At 43.1% G+C, this 19,142-nt stretch overlaps 7 protein-coding genes across 7 annotated transcripts; 2 read left to right on the forward strand and 5 right to left on the reverse strand.

The window, feature by feature from the left end:
• O0I10_012745 (uncharacterized protein) lies at positions 1-645 on the reverse strand (the record flags this gene model as incomplete). The annotated part of the gene is made up of 1 exon (XM_058492633.1): positions 1-645. A coding segment is annotated over one exon (645 nt), but the record flags the coding sequence as incomplete, so codon positions are not given.
• Positions 646-2,281: 1,636 nt separating this feature from the next.
• Positions 2,282-6,259, reverse strand: O0I10_012746 (uncharacterized protein; the record flags this gene model as incomplete). The annotated part of the gene is made up of 13 exons (XM_058492634.1): positions 2,282-2,458; positions 2,566-2,691; positions 2,752-2,861; positions 2,916-3,111; positions 3,170-3,270; positions 3,324-3,502; positions 3,555-4,196; positions 4,250-4,917; positions 4,988-5,333; positions 5,399-5,584; positions 5,637-5,755; positions 5,814-5,979; positions 6,048-6,259. The coding sequence occupies 13 exons, from the start codon at positions 6,257-6,259 to the stop codon at positions 2,282-2,284; spliced, it is 3,228 nt and encodes a 1,075-aa protein (XP_058336592.1).
• A 204-nt stretch (positions 6,260-6,463) lies between these two features.
• O0I10_012747 (uncharacterized protein) lies at positions 6,464-7,659 on the forward strand (the record flags this gene model as incomplete). The annotated part of the gene is made up of 4 exons (XM_058492635.1): positions 6,464-6,720; positions 6,780-6,943; positions 7,010-7,143; positions 7,207-7,659. The coding sequence occupies 4 exons, from the start codon at positions 6,464-6,466 to the stop codon at positions 7,657-7,659; spliced, it is 1,008 nt and encodes a 335-aa protein (XP_058336593.1).
• A 113-nt stretch (positions 7,660-7,772) lies between these two features.
• Positions 7,773-9,324, reverse strand: O0I10_012748 (allantoinase; the record flags this gene model as incomplete). The annotated part of the gene is made up of 3 exons (XM_058492636.1): positions 7,773-8,067; positions 8,139-9,036; positions 9,120-9,324. 3 exons carry the CDS (start codon positions 9,322-9,324, stop codon positions 7,773-7,775), a joined length of 1,398 nt encoding a protein of 465 aa, XP_058336594.1.
• Positions 9,325-10,092: 768 nt separating this feature from the next.
• On the reverse strand, positions 10,093-12,645 carry O0I10_012749 (uncharacterized protein; the record flags this gene model as incomplete). The annotated part of the gene is made up of 15 exons (XM_058492637.1): positions 10,093-10,520; positions 10,582-10,808; positions 10,869-10,987; positions 11,042-11,049; positions 11,098-11,161; positions 11,227-11,392; positions 11,457-11,530; positions 11,595-11,831; positions 11,895-11,983; positions 12,053-12,133; positions 12,196-12,220; positions 12,280-12,321; positions 12,375-12,429; positions 12,483-12,534; positions 12,585-12,645. 15 exons carry the CDS (start codon positions 12,643-12,645, stop codon positions 10,093-10,095), a joined length of 1,728 nt encoding a protein of 575 aa, XP_058336595.1.
• Positions 12,646-13,059: 414 nt separating this feature from the next.
• Positions 13,060-14,352, reverse strand: O0I10_012750 (uncharacterized protein; the record flags this gene model as incomplete). The annotated part of the gene is made up of 8 exons (XM_058492638.1): positions 13,060-13,081; positions 13,141-13,263; positions 13,320-13,368; positions 13,421-13,511; positions 13,573-13,776; positions 13,832-14,023; positions 14,082-14,129; positions 14,182-14,352. 8 exons carry the CDS (start codon positions 14,350-14,352, stop codon positions 13,060-13,062), a joined length of 900 nt encoding a protein of 299 aa, XP_058336596.1.
• Positions 14,353-17,223: 2,871 nt separating this feature from the next.
• On the forward strand, positions 17,224-18,872 carry O0I10_012751 (uncharacterized protein; the record flags this gene model as incomplete). Its single annotated transcript, XM_058492639.1, has 6 exons — positions 17,224-17,318; positions 17,391-17,495; positions 17,550-17,696; positions 17,751-17,823; positions 17,890-18,485; positions 18,548-18,872. The coding sequence occupies 6 exons, from the start codon at positions 17,224-17,226 to the stop codon at positions 18,870-18,872; spliced, it is 1,341 nt and encodes a 446-aa protein (XP_058336597.1).
• Positions 18,873-19,142: the final 270 nt, after the last annotated feature.

Below are 19,142 nucleotides of genomic sequence, written 5' to 3' on the forward strand. Positions count from 1 at the left end.
ATCTTTTCGGGAGACTGGGATTGAATGAGATAATTGCTGAGGTTGTACATGAAAAGTTTTTGACAGGGTGTAGTTCTTGGGGTTAGTGTTGAGATATACAAAGCCTTTGCCGGTGAAGTAGTGTTGTTCAAGATAAATGCCAAGCTCAAGGATATTGCCGAAAGGTTTCAAAGCGTCAATGAGGGCTTGCGTTAGAGTTGTACGGTTGTAAAGTGGGATGTGCGTGAGATTGACCTTGACTACCTCCCATTCTTCAGGAATAGGAAGGGATCCAAACAATTGCGTACCATCTTTCATGGTGATGGGTTCATGCTTGAGTTTGTCAACAGTTTCTTGATCATCGAATGTAACTTCTGCAGTGGTGTGCTTCCGGGATCTGTGGATGATGGCGCCATGAGCAGCATCTTTGAGAGGTGATTCATAGAGTGCTAGTCGAAATTGTTCATCGCTTATTGCTGTACGAGATAAGTCAAAAAGAAGTGAATGGGGGTGTTCTGCACGTCGCCATATTTGTCGAGTGTTGGTCTTTTCATGTTGATAAAGGGTTACCACTTCATTGTCGTGAAAAAGTGAGGTGTATGTGCGAGGTTTATCAGGGGGTCCTTTTGACCCTTGTGATTTTTGACTTTTATCGGAAAGAGCCATTTTTCATTGTGAAGTAGCTAGACCCTGACAGGGCAAAAGATGCAGAGCGTCGTGTTGTGTAACTTGAGTCAGCCAACACAGGCGATGCATGATACTTGTACACTATTTAGGAATCGTTCCAAATGCCGGCTAATACCCCATTCCTCCCATTCACCTTTGTTGCCCAAACCAATGGATGTAATCGATTGTACTGCTCCAGCCCAGCATGCCCATCATTCAACTTTCTAGATCCGAGTGGATTTGACTGAATAACGCTCAAACAATGAAATGTCGATTCAACCTGCATTTAATTTCCACTTCTTCCTCTCTTAGATTCTTCCCTCTTCCTCCCGTTCTCAATTGTTCGCCCATTCAAGTACAACCACCACCTGCAAACGATTGTCCTGCTTCAACGCATCATGTCAATCCTACAGTTGCCTTGATTCGATTGTCTTTGACTAATGGCATGTCCATGGCGTGTACACAGCCCTCTTGTCACTCTTCTACGACCACACGCCTTTCTTGATACAACAAACGCTCTTGCACACTCCTTTGCCACAATCACACGTTACAGCATTCATTCCAGCAGTTGCCATTAGCAAAGTCTCACTCCATTGTTTCAAACAGCATTCAAAACCTTGTCACTCTACTACAACACACGCTCTTCCAACTCTCCTCTATCACGGCCAAACGTAACAGCAGCAACTTGTCTTACAGCCTTTTCAAGCGAACAGAAGATAGCAATTGTATACAAACAGCTTTATTTACATGTAGCAATTTGCTTTAATACACACGAATTCCATTGGATATGGACCTGAATATTGGTTTGGTGTATGGGATGGAAGGGATTGGATATATACAACGGATGGAAAAAGAGCTTTTGTTCCTATGAATCCGTTGTCAACTTGATCGTCATGTTTGATGTTATCATCCTGAACGGTGTTGGTGCATCTCTATTCCATGGTAGCTATTGTCATTATCATTTGTGCAACCTGTCATCCATGTACAACCATCATCATCCAACTCTATGCTCTGATACGTACGCTATGCATAATTCACCATCATGACATCATGTGCCACCTCACGTCCAGCCTTTCACGTATGCACCATGCACACCCAAAAGGAGGGAATTCTTCATATCTCTCCCTAGGAACAATTCGCTGTACCTTGCAATCTTTCTCTTGTGAATGGCATTAGATTAAAGGATTACTTTAGCGAATACGACGTTGCGTTGGTCAACCATTTCTATGCTTCTATAGTGAAAGAGACCTTCCTTCTTCGTGAGTTAAACCTCGTTGTGTGTGGGGACTTGGTGGATTGTATACAGTAGAAAGATTTGTGGTATGGTAGATACAACTCATGCCTACTTGTCAATGCTGTGATGAAGGAAAGAGAGGAAGAGAAGGGGGTTGATTGATACATTATGTCTAGAAACAAAGGCTGTATTCGATACATATTATAGCTCATCCCTCTCTTTTCTGCGTTTAGTTCTGGCAAATAATGTCTTACATAACACACGTTGCCCTTACGATTTAGATCCTGTAAGATAGCTTTTTTATTATAAAGTTGATATGGCATTGGAAAGTGATATCGTTTACTTTCATGATGAAGGATATAACAGAAGGCGGTTATGGGACAAGTAGTATTACAAGGTAATTTATTGTTCTTCCTCGATTAAACCCATCTCATTCATCAACACAAGTACTTGCACCAATTGGTTCTTTTCTGCATATTCTCGTAGAGGTGCTTGTATACTGGGGATTCGTACAAGAATATCCTTGAGCTGGTCCTTTGGCAAAGTAGCAACCGTTTTCACCGAATCAGGCAGTGTACGCTATTGAAAAGAAGGAGAATGGCATATATCAGATCTCTCTATCCCTATCCCTTGGCTCCATATGGCTCGTGTAAACGTAGCCCAGTTGTAAATCACCATTATCCTACCTCAGTGCATTTCACAAATCCATCCCAGAGTTTTGGGTATGTCCACACTCTCTTCTTTATCAGCTTTTCCAAAAGATTCAGAACAAATTGCACCAGATTCTTATATACAGAAACCGTTCGAATCATCTAATGACATGGAATAGAGTCAGCTTCGTGCATGTATGATCCACTATTACAATTACTTACAGTCACCATAAGCAAGATTGGGATCTTTGACTGATCAATCAAATATCGCAAAGCGTTGGAGACGTATTTGGCTTCGAAAACATCAGGCATGGTAAAGCAAACATTGATCGCTATATGAGAGTATTAGTCGCTGTTGCTTGCATGAAAAAAAGTGTTGTAGTTACCTTCCACCGCCTTTGGTAATGGCACATTTTCTTCCATCTCGTGCAAAGCAAGTAACAACTCTGTTGGATTCATGGCTGCCGGGGACGTAGCGCTGCTTGTAACAATACGCGAGAAAACCTTCTTTACCACCTTACGTTGGCCATCCGTATTATTCAGCAACTCAACAATCTTTGGTAAACTATGCCGTAAATCCTCCTATTGTCCAACCGTCATTAGCATTCTCGTCTTCACCATTGGCAACTCCTATATTCACCTTGCTAAGTCCAGATACAATCGGGATTAAGAATTTGGCATCAAGGTTGCGCTCTTGGTAAGCTGATTTGACGGCCGAAACCAATTCAATCGATGGTTGCACTAATTTCGCATCATGAGTATCTTGCTTATCTTCTCATCCAGTATGCACATACCAGTATCACAGAGAGTGACTAATATCCTTATAACCAATGTTTCACCACCACTTGGGAAATTACGAATGACATCCAAGAGCTTAGGAGAATGCATGCCAATGGATTTGATAAGGTTGTAAATATGCTGACGGATCAGTCGCTGTACATGATCGGCTGATTGGATATATACATTGAAAAGCCTATGAACTAATGATAAGTGACATGATCCACGTGATCCAAATCATCACTTACTCATCTAACAAGTCATTTTTCTTCGCACACAGTGCAAAAAATAACTCTGCGTGTCGCACCACATCTTGCTCAGACCATTCGGCAGGCTCTTCCACCTGTTCTTTCTTTTCCTCCTCTGTGTCTTGTTCTTGACCATTCTCCGTAGGTGGATCCACATCCATTGCCTCGACCTTTTTTGCGGGTGGTTCTCCAGTAAGTGTGTGCAGCGCTTTGATAGCAAAAGCTTCCACCTTGGGTGCAATCGTTGGATGATCTGGCACCCATTTTTTCACCACGACAATGCCGGTAGATCGCATTTTGACGTCTGGATTGGTGCAATACTCAAGTAAAACATCAAGGCACATATCTCGTACGGGTGGTCGATTGGCTACCAGGTCACGTAAAGTGGATACGCATGATACAAATCTCGATGGCTCATCGCTCATATGCTTTCGAATCAAATCAATCGCTTCGGTGTTGATAGCAGGAGCATCCAAGAGCAACTTGGTCAACGTCTTGTCCTTGCCTTCAAGTGTGGGTATACCCTTGGTGAGCAGTAATTGCAACCATTTGAAATATTGAGGTTCATAGCTGGTGTCACGTCGCTTGCATTCAGTATCACAAAGAAACTCCTCATTCAACCATGCGAGACCAATTTCATATCTATAGACACAATATCAATACATAAGCTCCCCTAGAACCATACCCATTATTACCTTGTTGGTAAATCAGCTGCAATAAAATCCACAAGCATCGTTTTCAAATCAGTGGTATCCATTCCTTCCACAGCTTCCATCTTGGTATCTTCCATTGATGAAGAAGAGGCTTGAGCATCATCATTGGTGCCAGGTCGACCAGGATATTTATTGTTGATGCCTCGTGCAAGCAATTTAGCGAGAAGGAGAAGCCATGTGGATCTCGCCGATTGGTTCCATGCCATCAAAGGTCTTCGTGAGGTGGATGACATGGTATCCTCGGCTGTTGTTGCTGTATCTGGTTGCTTCGATTGTAGCTGGTATTCGGCGTCGAATATCCGTTGTACTGACATTTTCATCAATTCCATTTGCTCATTCTGTCCAAGCGTAGATGGTGCTGATAATTCATAAGGTTTCATCTTTAGGGACTGTGTTGCGCGTTCCTGCACGCTTGCTAAAGGTACTCGTGCTCGCGTTGTGATTTTGCCTTCAAATACATCCTTATCATCAGCAATGGGCGGTGCAGGTTTTGTGTCTATATCAGTTGTATCCATAGGTTGCGGGAGTGCTGGTTCTGGCTTTGGTTGGAATTGATGAAAATCGGGTCCTGATGAAGGAGGTGGAGGGGTGTTGGTTGAAGTTGATGCCGTCGTCGTTGTGGATCCGCCCAAAATGCCCGAAGGTGGAAGCTATCACCCATATCATACACAATTCCCAATGAGCCAAAAGTAATCCATGTATAATAATAAGACAACCTACCATATTAATGCGTTCTTGAATGGCTTCCTCGGTCACACTTTGTAATGCGGTCATGCATATCTCAATCACAATCGGCAATGGTATGCTTGTCACGTCAAAGTTCGGTAGCGATGGGAGGGTGCGTGGTGGCGTTTCAACTCTCGATGATGATGCATGAGCCAATTTGCTTCTCTTTTCAGATCCTTGTTCCATGGATGCAGAAGGCAAAGATCGCTTTCCTCTTCTTGTTTCCTCACTTCCTTCTCGTCTTTCTCTCGATTGTCGAGTCTGAAAGATGGCTGGATTTCCACCAATTGACGCAAATGCCTGAACCATTTCATTTCGATATTGAGGTAATTGATCCGATCTAAATCAATAACATGATGATGAGATTGACAAGATCCTCCTTCCTATCCCACACAACAATATTACCTAATCAATGTTGTCAACGCAATCTTGACCACCTTATTGACACTCCTCTTTTGTACAGTCGACATGTTCGCAGGTGGCGAGTTGCTGCATTTGATCATGGCATCCAGTATTTGTCGATAAAATTGGGGTCGCTTTCTCACAATGGGAACCAAGCAATTGATTGTTGCTGAGATGATTGTGTTGGTCCTGCAAAAGATGATAAGTATTGTTGCATTACCAATCCATCCTAATCACTTACTCATCTGGTTTTTGGAGTAGATTTAGCATCGTATATAACAGTGATTGGCCTCTATCTTCGAGTTGTTGTGCATCGAGAACACGATGTTGTGGCCGCACCAAGGTAAGAGAAGGATCTTTCTATAAATTCCAATAATCAGGGTTTGGTTGCCATGATATCCACCAATGAATAACTTACCAAGGTATTACGATCTGATTTAGAAAGAAGAAGCACCAGCATTTGGATACATTTGATAGCAGCGATCCTTACACCCAAGTCTTGATGTTGCTGTGCACTTTGCTCCACTGCATTGGATAGATCCGTTGCTGTTTGCCACATCCTTGTTTCTGCTTCATTTTGACATCTACTCATCATGTATCCATCAATACCTCTTGGTCTTTTTATATAGGATCGCCCTTTCCTGTTACTTACACGGTGTTGAATACATGTGGCACCAACAACGCAAACGCACGGTACGCCTCTTTATACACCTGGGCTTCTGTAGACTTGCCCGTATACGCGTGAATGAGATCAATCAGAGAGCTGAGGAACTGATTGGTGACATAGGACTGTGCGCCTTGAGGATGCAAGAGCGTGTCTTGGTTGAATTCTTGTAGCTGTACTGCTGCTGCATCCAGATCCATTGTCCTTGCTCGTGAGTTGATCGTAAGAGAAAAGAGACTGACGTGTCGCTATTGGAGAGTGTCTCGTAGTTAACTGGAAGACTGGACGTTGATGGGTTCTCTTTGGTGAAGCGTCGTGATTCCGGTGACAAGTCGGTGCAATGACAAAGAAGAAGACAGGTGAGGGGAGACTCAAAAATATAATAACGACTTTCTTTCGTCCCAATGGCAGCCGGCAGGAGCGATCGACTAACAATGTTTAGTGAGCAGTTGTTATGCGAGCAACCCAATCAAGATGAGCCTGTTCGAAAGAGACAACGGAAAGGGAAAAGGGCTGAACACAAAGAAGAGGAGGAATTGATTGCATTTGGATATGAAGCTCGAATATTTGATGACAAGAACACAGCAACCAAAGTGGAACAAGGACATTACTTGCTGCCATGGCAAAGCGATGATGCAAATAACAAAATGATGTTGGATAGGTAAGCTGATACTATGATTTGTATGGATGCATTGATGCTTGATACGAGTACAACAACAGGTTTGACGTGCGACATTTGCTGGAATCCATTCCTCCAAGGATACCACATCGTGATTTCCCAAAGGAGCCATATCCTGATATTGATGAAGAACGTTACGCTGATCTTGACTCGGATGAAGGATCATTATTTGACATGAGTGAAGATGAAAGAGATGCTCGTGTGGGTAAGTTCAAGTAGTCAACAACGTGATGGTATAGCCTATCGCTTGGTAACGCAATGATTTGCATAGATGAGAAACGGAGGAAGAAACAGCAACAAGAAGAAGCGAGCAATGCTTTCAAATATGACTACGAAGGCAATTCACAAAGTGATATCCAAAGAAAGCTTGCTGCTCAATACAAGACTGCAGCTGATATGCCCTTGGTAATATTCAATCTCTCACGTGATCATGGATGATGGATTGTATTGACCATAAAGACCAAATAGCCTGATACCCAAGAACAAGCGGATACTATTGTTTCAACAGCAAAAGCAGCAGCAGCATCTGTGAACCCAAAGCTTTTCGAAATCAAAACGCAAGCACGTCAAGGAAACAACCCACTTTATGCATTCCTCAGCCAAAGGCATCCACTTTATCGATTTTACAAGCATATCATTTGGCTTTCATCATCCGGCCTTGGTGCTTATGGCGACAGCAGTAGCAGCGATGATGATGATGATGATGACAACGAAAAGGATGATCAGCCAACACGACCACCCGATGATATTGCCGGCGTGATTCAAAAAACGGCACAATCAGTAGCAAGAGCTGGGAAAGCACTAGAAGCACGTATTCGTCAAGGACATGGACAAAATCCGAAGTTTGGGTTTATTCATCAGGGGCATCAGTATCATGCATATTACAAAAAGCAGCTAGAGTCTTTCCAGAAGAGCACATAAAGTGATTTTTTTAGTATTTGCAATAGATAAAAGGGTCAAAATCTACAATGATGATCGAATGAGTGTATAGAAACAAGGGTTTATGAGGGAGAATATAGGCTGCATGGCGGCAATTAGATCAAGATAGATTCACCATGGGGCTTGGATGCGAATTGCTGAGCACTTTCACGGTCGAAAGCAACGTTGCCACGGACAATAGTGCGATCAACGGCACCATACAAGGTGTGACCAATGTAAGGAGAGACCTTGTTCTTAAAGTGAATGTCTTGAATCTTGATATCGAAAGGTGCATCAGGGCGCCAGATACAGAAATCAGCATCGTAACCTTCAGCAATCTTGCTCTTCTTGTGGTTAAGCTGGGTGCGCTCAGCAGGCTTCTCAATCAACCAGCGAACGAGTTGCTGATAACTATAAATTGCAAACAAGCAATCAGTAACCAAGTTCCTATTACTCTCCATCAAATCACATGATCAACTTACGTGACACCACGGTTGCGACCTTCAGACCAAAGAACGGGAAGACCAAATTGGACGCTGGCAATACCACCCCATGCATGACCAAAGTGACCCAAATCGAGCTTCTTGAGTTGAGCAGTGCAAGGAGAGTGATCGCTGACGACGTAATCAATTGTGCCATCAAGAAGAGCTTCCCACAAAAGCTCACGGTTGGAAGCTTCACGAATAGGAGGGCAGCACTTGAATTGAGTAGCACCATCTTCAATAGCTTCAGCGGAGAAGTTGAGGTAATGGAAGCAAGTCTCAACGGTCAAAGGCAAACCTTCCTTCTTGGCAGCGCGAATGGATGGCAAAGCATTTGCAGCGGACAAGTGAACAATGTGAGTCTTGACAGGCTTGCCAGCTTGAGCGTATTCACGAGTCAAACGAATGATCATTTCAATAGCGTTGGTCTCCAACTTTTGGGGGCGAGAGTTCAAGAAGCTGGCATAGGTACGAGCATCAGCGTGGACATCCTCTTCGTGGCTGTGATCATCATCACCCTCCATTTCAGCATGGAAAAGCAACACCTTGTCGGAGTTGACCATCTTGTCCATAGCCAAACGCACTTGAGCCTCGTTCACGCAAGGGAATTCATCCACACCACTCTCAATCAAGAAACACTTGAAACCACGAACACCACGTTCCATAAGACCTGGAAGATCCTCAGCATTGTCGGGGATAACACCACCCCAGAATCCAACATCAACGTGGCATTGACCCTTGGCAGCATCAAGCTTGGTATCCAAGTTGGCAACAGTGGTGGTAGGAGGAATGGCGTTCAATGGCATATCAATGACAGTCGAAATACCACCAGCAGCAGCAGCGCGTGTACCAGTCTCGAAACCTTCCCAATCAGTACGACCAGGCTCGTTCAAATGGACTAAGGTAACCAAGGCAACCAACCATTTTTAAGTGTCACAGATCATAGTGCTTAATCCCATCATCCAAAATCTCTCTACTTACCGTGAGCATCCAAAAGACCGGGGAAGAGAACTTGAGAAGAGGAAAGTTCCAAAACCTCGGCGCCCTCTTGTTGAAGGTCTTGTCCCTGAACGACCTTGACAATTTTACCAGTGCTACGGTCAACGAGAACAGAGGCAGGTGCCACTTCACTGTCCGAGGAAAGAAGTGCCTTGGAAGCCTTGATTACCAACCAACGATCGCTCATTTCAAATGTGTGTGGTAGAAGAAAGTGAAAGAAGGAAAAGAAGAAACGAGTAAAAAAGATGGAGGGAGAACAAAAATGGGATATGAAAGAGGGTGTATAATTGTCGGCGGTATACCTACCAAACAACCAATGGCTTTGACTCTTCACTCGGAGCGGTATGTGGAACTATGACACCAACCAGTTTTTAGTGCTTTGACACACACACACACTCGCACCCAACTTCTCCTATCCCCGGTACCAATAATCGAATCTCGTGTAGCAATATCTCTACCACCGACATTTGTCACTGTATCATCCACTCACACAAGATGTTATTGTTGCAAATAAACTATACATGTTACCAGTAACAGGTCGTACAATAACGTGGGAAGAGAACCCAAGTGACAACAAAATCTTCTTTTCATAATAAGTCATCTCATGCATTAGTATGTATTGCATTGTTTCATAACCACATGTTGTTTGAAACTTCTTGGTTGAGCTTTATTAAATGAATCATAACATCTTTGTGTTGTTAGCATCGAGTTATCCAAGGTCAATCTTACAAGGGCAAAGGCCACACAAATGAGTCACCATGCCAACGAAACTACGATGTGGGTTGCCCCTCTCAACTTGGTCAGTCGTCTTCATTCTCCACTGTGTATCCGAAAGTTGCTGCTATTTGGCTGAGTTTTGCTCATCATCAAATACTCACATGTGTACCGGTATATTTGACCAATCCCAGTGTAAAGAAACTTCATCTGTATTCTAAATCAACTACTACTACGTCTACTAACTACTACTAGGCTCATCGTCCAACACCTCCAACATCCATCTACTATTTGGAAATTGCCCAGGCCGAATGTGCTTCTCTTTGCCTGTCATATTTTTAATAATGCCCCTGTCATAGCTGTCAAGGTTCCTGACGAGAAGATGATCCATTTTTGCAGCAATGTCCTTGGATTCTTCGCCTTCGTTTTCAGTGCTTTGTGATGAAGTTGCATTGTTGACGAAAAACTGCCCAGACCAAATGGATTTTTCGGCCCGAGCTCTTGCAACAAATTCTCCAAAACGCTCAATGTCGCATCCATTATGTATCCATTCGCTCGCTTTGCCTTCAATAGTGTCCGGACTACTCGCTCCGCCAATACCCAACAATTGCTTTATCGTCGGCCGCTCTGCTGGATTCTTCTTTAGACACCATTGGATGATAAGTTTTACTAAATAATAACGGGATCATTAGCCACACACGAAAAAAGTATCATGCATGATGATTGTTACCTTCTGGGCCGATATCACTCCATGCAGCGCCATCAAAATTCGGCTCATTGTTATAGATGTTTGCCATAATCTGATTGTAATCAAGTGACCCCGTATCCACAAGTGCGTGACAGCGACCGATCATCTCGTATAATATCAATCCCAGTGCCCAAATGTCAATCTTCTCCGGCTCATCGATCCTGACACCCGTTTCTTGGTGCTTGCGAAATAATTCGGGCGCCCAATACCTAAAGCAAACAGCGCCGTCAACATCCGACAAGCTGAGAATTGCATCATAATGGACTTACGGGTATGTTCCTCCTTCTGTTAACCTGATATCAGCCTTTTCTTTGAAAAAAGCGCTTCCGAAATCACCAAGGACGACCCGAGGAAAGTTTGAATTGTCACATATAAGGATGTTTGACGGCTATATACCTTATTTAGCTTTGATGAACATGATCCAGAATATCCTACACAATACCTTGATGTCTGCAAACCATTAGTATTGCTTTAAACCTTTACAATCGTTCTTCTTACCTCCATGAATGATTACTCGTTTCGGCTTTGTTTCTCTGCTGTCTAGAAACTCGCTATGTAAATACTGCACCAAAAGGAAAAATAGAGCTATTAATTGAAAGATCGATCAAGGAGTAAATCGCCACTTACATATACTGCCATGGCAAGCTGATAGAATATGCATCGTATGACTGACATGCACCCTAGGAATGGAAGGTCGTCGCTGTTGTTGTTGTTGTTGCCTTTTTCCTTTTCCTTTAACGCCCATGCCTTCTGCCAAGCTCGAATTTTCCAATTCAAGTCACCACCTGTGGCTCTATATTGCAGCGAATGGATATTGTCAATAAGTATTGGGATACTCCTGCTCACGGGTTACTTACAATGGCGTCAAAAGATACCAGCAATCACTCTTCGGATCAGGTTTATGGACTCCAAGAAGGGGAAGGATACCAACCTTGTTAAGGCAAACAAAGGATTCAGCAAGATGTTATTCCACAGTGTAACGAGCGATGACTTACATGTTGACAATAACGCATGATTTCAATCTCTTCTTGAACCCTTACTGATGTTTGTCCAATAGACTTGTAGTTCCTGACCTTGCATGCCACGGGATAAACTTGTGCTTTGAGAGGTATGGCAAGATGAATAGAGGCCTCACCACCTTTCGCAATCAGATCGGTCAAGCGAATGATAATGTCGTCGTTTCCTTGCTGTGATCCATGGTCTTCCTTGTCGCTCGTTATTCCATTATTTGGCTGTGGGTAATGTATATGTAAGTAACGTATGCAATAGCCAGCAGGTAGAATAATACCACTCACTATGAATTCCTCAATTGCTGTGGCAAGTGTTACTTCGACATCTCTGTACTGAGCAACCTCGTATACCTTTGTTGGTATATAATAAAACTCTACATGAGTAAGTACTATCAACTCCTGTACTACTCCTTGGCGAGTGAATGAACAATGAAAACTCTTACCAAAATCAGACGTGGCAAAGCTTATGATACATCCTTGGAATAATGCTGCTGTTCGCCTGCATCCGATCGGCTGGTGATTGACTATTCATGATATCGATCAATGGATCATACAAGGAAACATGCGTTGTTCATTATGATCTTACGGTAGGTCCCATTCTCGCTCAAATCCTAAATAATGACAATGGCGTCAATGAAATGCCGTATTGTGATACAAATAAATCTCTTACTTCAATAAAGGGGACATCGATGCCATCGTCATGGTATTTCACCTACATCGCTGGCGATAAGTACGTACAGGTAAACACCCTTTTTGTTGACATACTGTGTGTATCACGGCGTGGAAATAGCTGATTCTGGGGTCTTTGATCTGGAAATCGCTATAGGGATCTATGAGAAACTGCATGGTTGCCATGGCAAGTACTGGGTTTACCTTTGTGGAAGGCTGCCTATGATCGTAGCGTCATGGGCACGTATAGGAATAACTGAAAGACGTCATGAGTATAGAGACCGGGAGCATGGAGCGTATACTTACCGTAACTCTCAATGTTGCGATGTGCACCACGAAGTACACCAACGATCTTGGGGTCAGTCATCAAAGCGAAAAGAAATGCTGCGCACGAGCGGTGATTAAGCAGCTGTGCATGATTTTATCCCATCCAGCAACAGCTGTCGGGTGCCTTGGATATGCAGCAAGTGATAAATGTTTTAGATGTCGAGCCTACATTCATATAGACAGTGACCCAATCCCTTACTGAATAAATTTCTTGACAATGAAAAGAACAATAAAAGTAATAGCTCACAACAGAATAAAGCTCATTCAGGGTCATTGATTGGTTGCAATTGATCACACTCTAATGTAAGGAAGCTGCTTGATGCACATGTCATTGGTCGCTAATTATACATATACGTATCTTCTGGATCTGTTTACATGAAGCTATCTCACTTCCTCTAGCGAGATGAGTGTTTATTTACAGTTGCTGTGCAATTAAAGGGGGCTTAAAGTATTCTTATGTGGTATGGAGTGATTTTCTGCAAACGTATACGCGTCAATAAAGGCATGTAGATAAGGTTGGAGAACACACACATACCGTAGGCGATGAATTGCTATAATGAGTGTGACACATGCGCGCCATTTTGATGTTGGTGAAAGGGTGGTTGTCGAATGATGCTGAAAGTCTGCCATTGGAGCGTCTGCTGCTCTTGTTGACTCGCTAGAATACCATTAGCCAATGCTGGCAAAGTAGGAGGTTCCTCTTATCACACTTACCACTCTTCAAATCCTCGATTGACAAGCAAAAGATAGCGCTTTTGGAACACTGTTGAATCACCAAGTTAGCAAGCGATCCTAAATCTCTAGATTCAACTTACTTAATTCCAGTCGCCGTCTCCTCTCGTCTTCGTATTTTCGCTCTGACTCGTCCAACAAGGTCTTCAGCTGTTCAATTTCATCCAGCAGGTGCTGTTTTCCAATCTCATAAGCATCCCTTGAGCAAGGTATCCAAACGACCATGAATACTTACTGATTGTGGATGTTCAAAAGGTTGATGTCGGGTATCATAATCCAAATCACTCGTTTGCGGTCGTTGATCGTTTGCCGTAGACAATAGCTGCTCCTTTCGCTGTTCCAGGGTATTCACTTCGAGATGCAAGTGCTGCAAGTGCTCTTGGGCAGCATCCAATTCCTGCAATTCGATCACTCTTTTCGATACTTGTTCTCGTAATCTCTATAGATTGAAATGTAAACATCAAATACAATCCAATCCTATGATATTGATATACCTTTTCATCATCCAATTGCTGTTGTAGATCATTGATCACTTTATCCGATGATTGCTTTCTCAACCTTAAGGTCCTCTCCAGCTCGGCTTTTTCATATTTGACTTGTCGAATATCCTCACGCGTCAACTTTACGGTGTTAAGCAAGCTTGCATTCTCCTCTCGTAACCGCCGTACTAGTGATTTCCAAGAGAACTAGGATTGGATTTAGCCAAAGGTAGTATATAATAGAAGCATATGGGAGGATCCTCACCTCTGACTCGACCTTGAACTGCTCGACACGATCGTTGCTATGTTTTCCCTATAGCCTAATGCTTAGTTAAACGACTCAAACTGCTGACTGGGATGGTTACCAATGGGCCATGGGGGTGATCGTGGTGGATCGATGGTTCCTGCAGATCGGCTTTGCGGCATTCCATCTCGTCAAACAGGGTCCGAGGTGCGTTTTTGAACAGATGCTGTGAAAGGGTCACAGGAGAATCGAGTATCAAGGAAGATTGAGGAAGGTCTTTGTTGAAAACCATAACAGAGTACTCGCTGCTTGTGCTCATTTTCCCATTGAACAAAACAGCTAGGAAGAACAAGTGGCGGCTGCTGCAAGTGGAAATAGTCCGCTGCCCCTGTCCTTTACCCAAGCTTATACAACCCCCCACCCCACCTTTAAGATTTTTATCATTACCATAAGTTCCCTTCCAATGTATCATAAGAAAATGCTTATGCCATTGAATGGTGTCATGCTGTTGTCAGAATTGGTGGTAGGTAGTGCAAAGGATCTGCATATCATGTGACACAGCGTTCACCGCAATTCCCTCAAGAGTGTAGTATGTGATAAGGCAACGAATTTACTATCAGCGTAGTACTATCTTCCATCAAGCAAAGCAATGTATGTGCATAGGTAAAATAAAGTACATTTGGTCCTAGCATAAACAATTTGACGAACCTATGCCGTCGCTTCTTTATCATCACCATCGTTCGTTAGTGTAAAGATGTGATACCTATGGATCCTTTCCATATTATATAAAGCGACTTTTTTACGCTCAGCTGTCAATGTAAGCTTGACCTTGTCTCCAAGATCTATCATGTTACTTAGCTAATCGCTCCGTAACACTCATTCTTCAGTAGAACCATCATCATCATCCCGCTTTATAGGTTTGGAGCTAATAAAGAAATGAGATCGGAAGGAAAGTAAACGATCAAGGGGCAAGGAAAGTTCACACCCGCACAACGATAATCGAGGAATGAAGAAGCAACAGCAATATACTATTGATAATAGATGTGAACTTACGTGATCCATATACTTGACAATCAGCTACAGCAAAAGCAAAAGCAAATCGCTACTTCTCCCACATGAATTACACATGTACACTGAGGGCGATGTCATTGTATACTTAAAATGAGTGGCATTGACAAGTGGAAGATGGGAGCATTTGCTCACTTGTGCGACATTAAAGCAAGAGGTCTGTGCGCTCTTCGCTGGCGGTTTAAAAAAAAATTACCGGAATGCTATACCGGAAAAGGATCGCTTGCAGTTCTGCAACCCAGCTTTACTCTACACTCCAGCCCATGCCAACACTCGGTGAACGTCTTAGCTACAAATATAAGGAGGTAGACAAAACGACATTGTAGTACAGCTGTGGATGTCAAGAAACGCTTTATTCTTTTGATCGCGTAGCCAAGATCTACTTTTGCAATTGACCCCTTCCACCATTGCCCGACACAGTCTCCATGACAACCGATTTAGTACCAGCTATGGACAGCTATCAAGCACTGTTGAATCACATGGTTTATTGGTTGGCGCGTTTGGAGGAAGACTGTTTTTTGGTTCAGCCAGCTTTTATCACCCTTATGTCGTTCTCGCTCTCTACTCGTTCCTGTGCCTGTCGCTTATGAGGATACTTTACGAGCAACATTACAGCTTCAAAATGATTGAGATTGGATTACTGGTAAGGCTTTGGATTGAGAAAGGATGGATCAAGGCAAGGGTGCTTATATTTACATCCCCCCTTTTCAATGTGAAGGCCAATCACCTATAATGGTTAGTGTTTACAAGCAATATTACGATATCATCAGGTAGTAATCGGATCATCATTGTTGTTGCTTACAGCATTCGAGTACACAGACATAGATGCATACCATGGCAAAGTATACATGATAGCCTAGCTAATTTCTTTTGTAATGGGATTGTCGTTAGTGAGCACAATAAACGAATCATGATCCCAAATTGATTTCATTGTTTGGCTTTGTTTATGTCTATTCCAGATTTGTACATGGCGAATCAACCCAAGGCCCTTCCCATAGTAATCTAATTGTTGAAGCTGGATAGCCCTACCACTTTATTGTCTCATGAACCCATTTATCAGCTCATGGATCATCCCCAACTTTTCCCTTCTTCCTATTTGTGATCACAGGAATCCACACACATCACGTAAGAGGATGCCGTCAACTTCCTTTTATTGCTTCTATGCGTGTCATGGCAGGCAATCCTGTGTATTAGCACTAACACAGATGGTCATTCATAGTGGTTCATTGTTATCCAACTTTCATTGTTGTGAACGTCATTGGGTAAATGTCAAAGTGAGAAGTTTCTTTATTAGTCACGTTCTCTCGCGTGATTTGAAAAGATTTACCATATTATTCACCACATTTGAAGATTGTTTACATCGCAAACCATTGTAACTTTTGACACGAAATAGAACGAGCAGCTTGTTTATCTCCATTTGAGATAAAGAGACACACGGCAGACATTATGCCAAATTTTAACCGGAAGGTTACGCAAATTTATTGGGGGGATGCGGGTTGTCGGCTATCGTTGTCCGGATGAAGGCACCGCAGCATCAAAGACATGTATTGTAAGAACCTTGGTGGATGTCGCAGCAAAGTGCAGATGGACATTTACGTATGGTTGCGTTTTTCTTTATATGTAAGAAACGGAAGAGATTGAGCTAGGCACTGAATTGAAATGCCATCCAGGCGCTCTATATCAGAATCCCATAGACATCAAGCATACAAACAAGACAATTTATAGAGTAGAATGAATGTTGGCGTCGAACATAGATCATTTGAAACGCATAGCTTTATTATATACATCGGCAACAAGGAACATTTGGGACTTCAAATATGGACATAATAGTACTACAAGTAATTGAATATCCAAGAGCATCGACTTTGATTTAGAATAACGAGGAGAATGGATACTTGTAATGATGACTAATTAGAATGTTGGCAGGGAATGCTTCCAAGAATACGGTTGTCATGCAACTCGCTGCTTGTTGCTTGGGGGGATTTAACCGATCTCTTTGTCAGCGCTCATAAGTAGAAATACTCTCCGCCTCGGAAGGACAGCAATTTTAGCCCTCTCCCATTGTGTGAGATTGTTTTCCTCGTCCTTCTCTTCGATGGCCTTCCCTTTCGATCTCGCACACCAGCCATTATCCTCGGCCTCGTCATCCTCATCTCTTGTGATTCCCGAGACGCAAAAGACAACACTATGGTATGTTTGGCTCATATCGTTCATGGGGTGAAAGACGCTAATGGCATGATCCTATTTTATTGTTCTTTCCAGGATGGGTGAACTAGAGCCATGGATGGATGAGCAGTATCTCCGGCAATTGTGGTTCAATTTGAACGAAACGGTCATGGTGAAAGTGATCCGGGACAAAGTTACTGGGTAGGTTGCCTTTGTAGGGTGTGCATGGGCTCATTGGGCTAACGATCTGTATAGAGCCAGTGCTGGGTACGCCTTTGTTGATTTCGGATCAACTATGAATGCGCAGCGAGCCCTGAATACTTTCAACGGGACCATTATTCCAAACACTCACAAGCAGTTTAAATTGAACTGGGCATCTGGTGGTGGTCTTATTGATCGACGGTAAGGTTATACTTATTCTTTAGAATGCAAAAGTGGCTCATTTGAGACTATTAGTGAGGATCGACAACCCGAATATTCCATCTTTGTTGGTGACTTGAGCCCTGAATGTACCGAACTTGGTCTCTTGGTAAGTGGGATGGAAGGATGAAAAAGAAAAAGATAGGCAGGGGGGCTGATGAATGAGGTTATGCAGGGTGTCTTTCAAGCACATTATCGCTCGTGTAAATCTGCAAAGATTATGACGGATCCAAGGACAGGATTGACTCGAGGATATGGATTTGTACGATTCTCGGATCAAAATGATCAACAGCGTGCGTTGATGGAGATGCAAGGTTACATCATCGGTTCTCGTCCTATTCGTGTCTCAGTAGCAACCCCAAAGAATCGTTCACATTCATCGATTTCCTCGCCTCCAACGAGATCACCACGACAACAACCAGCTTCAGTACTTCCTGATCCCAGCAACACCACTGTATTTGTTGGCGGTTTATCAGCTCCTATTCGCGAAGATGAATTGCGACAATATTTCAGTCCATTTGGTGATATTATGCAGGTCAAGATTCCACCTGGAAAGGGTTGTGGTTTTGTTCAATATGTTCATAGACAATCAGCTGAACTTGCTATCCAACAAATGAATGGTTATCAAATCGGCAATTCCAGAATTCGCTTGTCCTGGGGTCGTTCGCAGAGTGATTGTGCAAACAAGTTACTTCAACAGCAACAGCAATTGGCACTCAATGCTCAACACAGCGTATTGACTCCTCCAACTATGCCAATGGGATTGACTCGGTAAGTGTAAAACAAGATGAGATAGGGCTATTGGCAATGTTCTTACCCATGATCTCTTCTAGACCACCTCTTTACCCACCACAAACACAGCCATTGAGAAATGTTGCACCCTACGCAGGTCTTCGTTATGCATCACCACCAACGATGCCTCAAAGCCCAAACCAGCCTCAATCCCTTTCAGCCAATTTGGACATGAGCCTTCTATCTAATCCACCTACGACCACGTTACGTACACCGTTCGCTCAGCTAGATCAATACGCGACCAATGATCCTCTTGATCTTGTGGCCGAAGAGGATGTTCTTTCAACTGCAAGGTTGTTTCTAGACAAAAAAGCCAACAATGCAGCAGCAGCAGCCTGGAGACTCAACCAGGTGTATGCCCAGTAAGACTCAATGTCAGATACAATATGCATATTACGAATCTCCCATCGTCAACACACACATAACACCACACACACACACACAACACAACACCATTACGTCCCATGAAAAGAAAAAATTAGTTCACGCGTTTGTTATTTTATCATTATCCCTATCCTAACTACCCTATCTACCCAACCACCCTCCCCCATCCATCCACCTTGAGTTCTGTGTCGTTTTCCCGTATTGTACTTTTTGTTTGTGCTATCAGTATTGCTCTTAGTTGCTTCCCTCCCC

The sequence above is a fragment of the Lichtheimia ornata genome (genome assembly GCF_029851405.1).
Source record: "Lichtheimia ornata isolate CBS 291.66 chromosome Unknown scaffold00153, whole genome shotgun sequence".
NCBI classification, from domain to species: Eukaryota; Fungi; Mucoromycota; class Mucoromycetes; order Mucorales; family Lichtheimiaceae; genus Lichtheimia; species Lichtheimia ornata.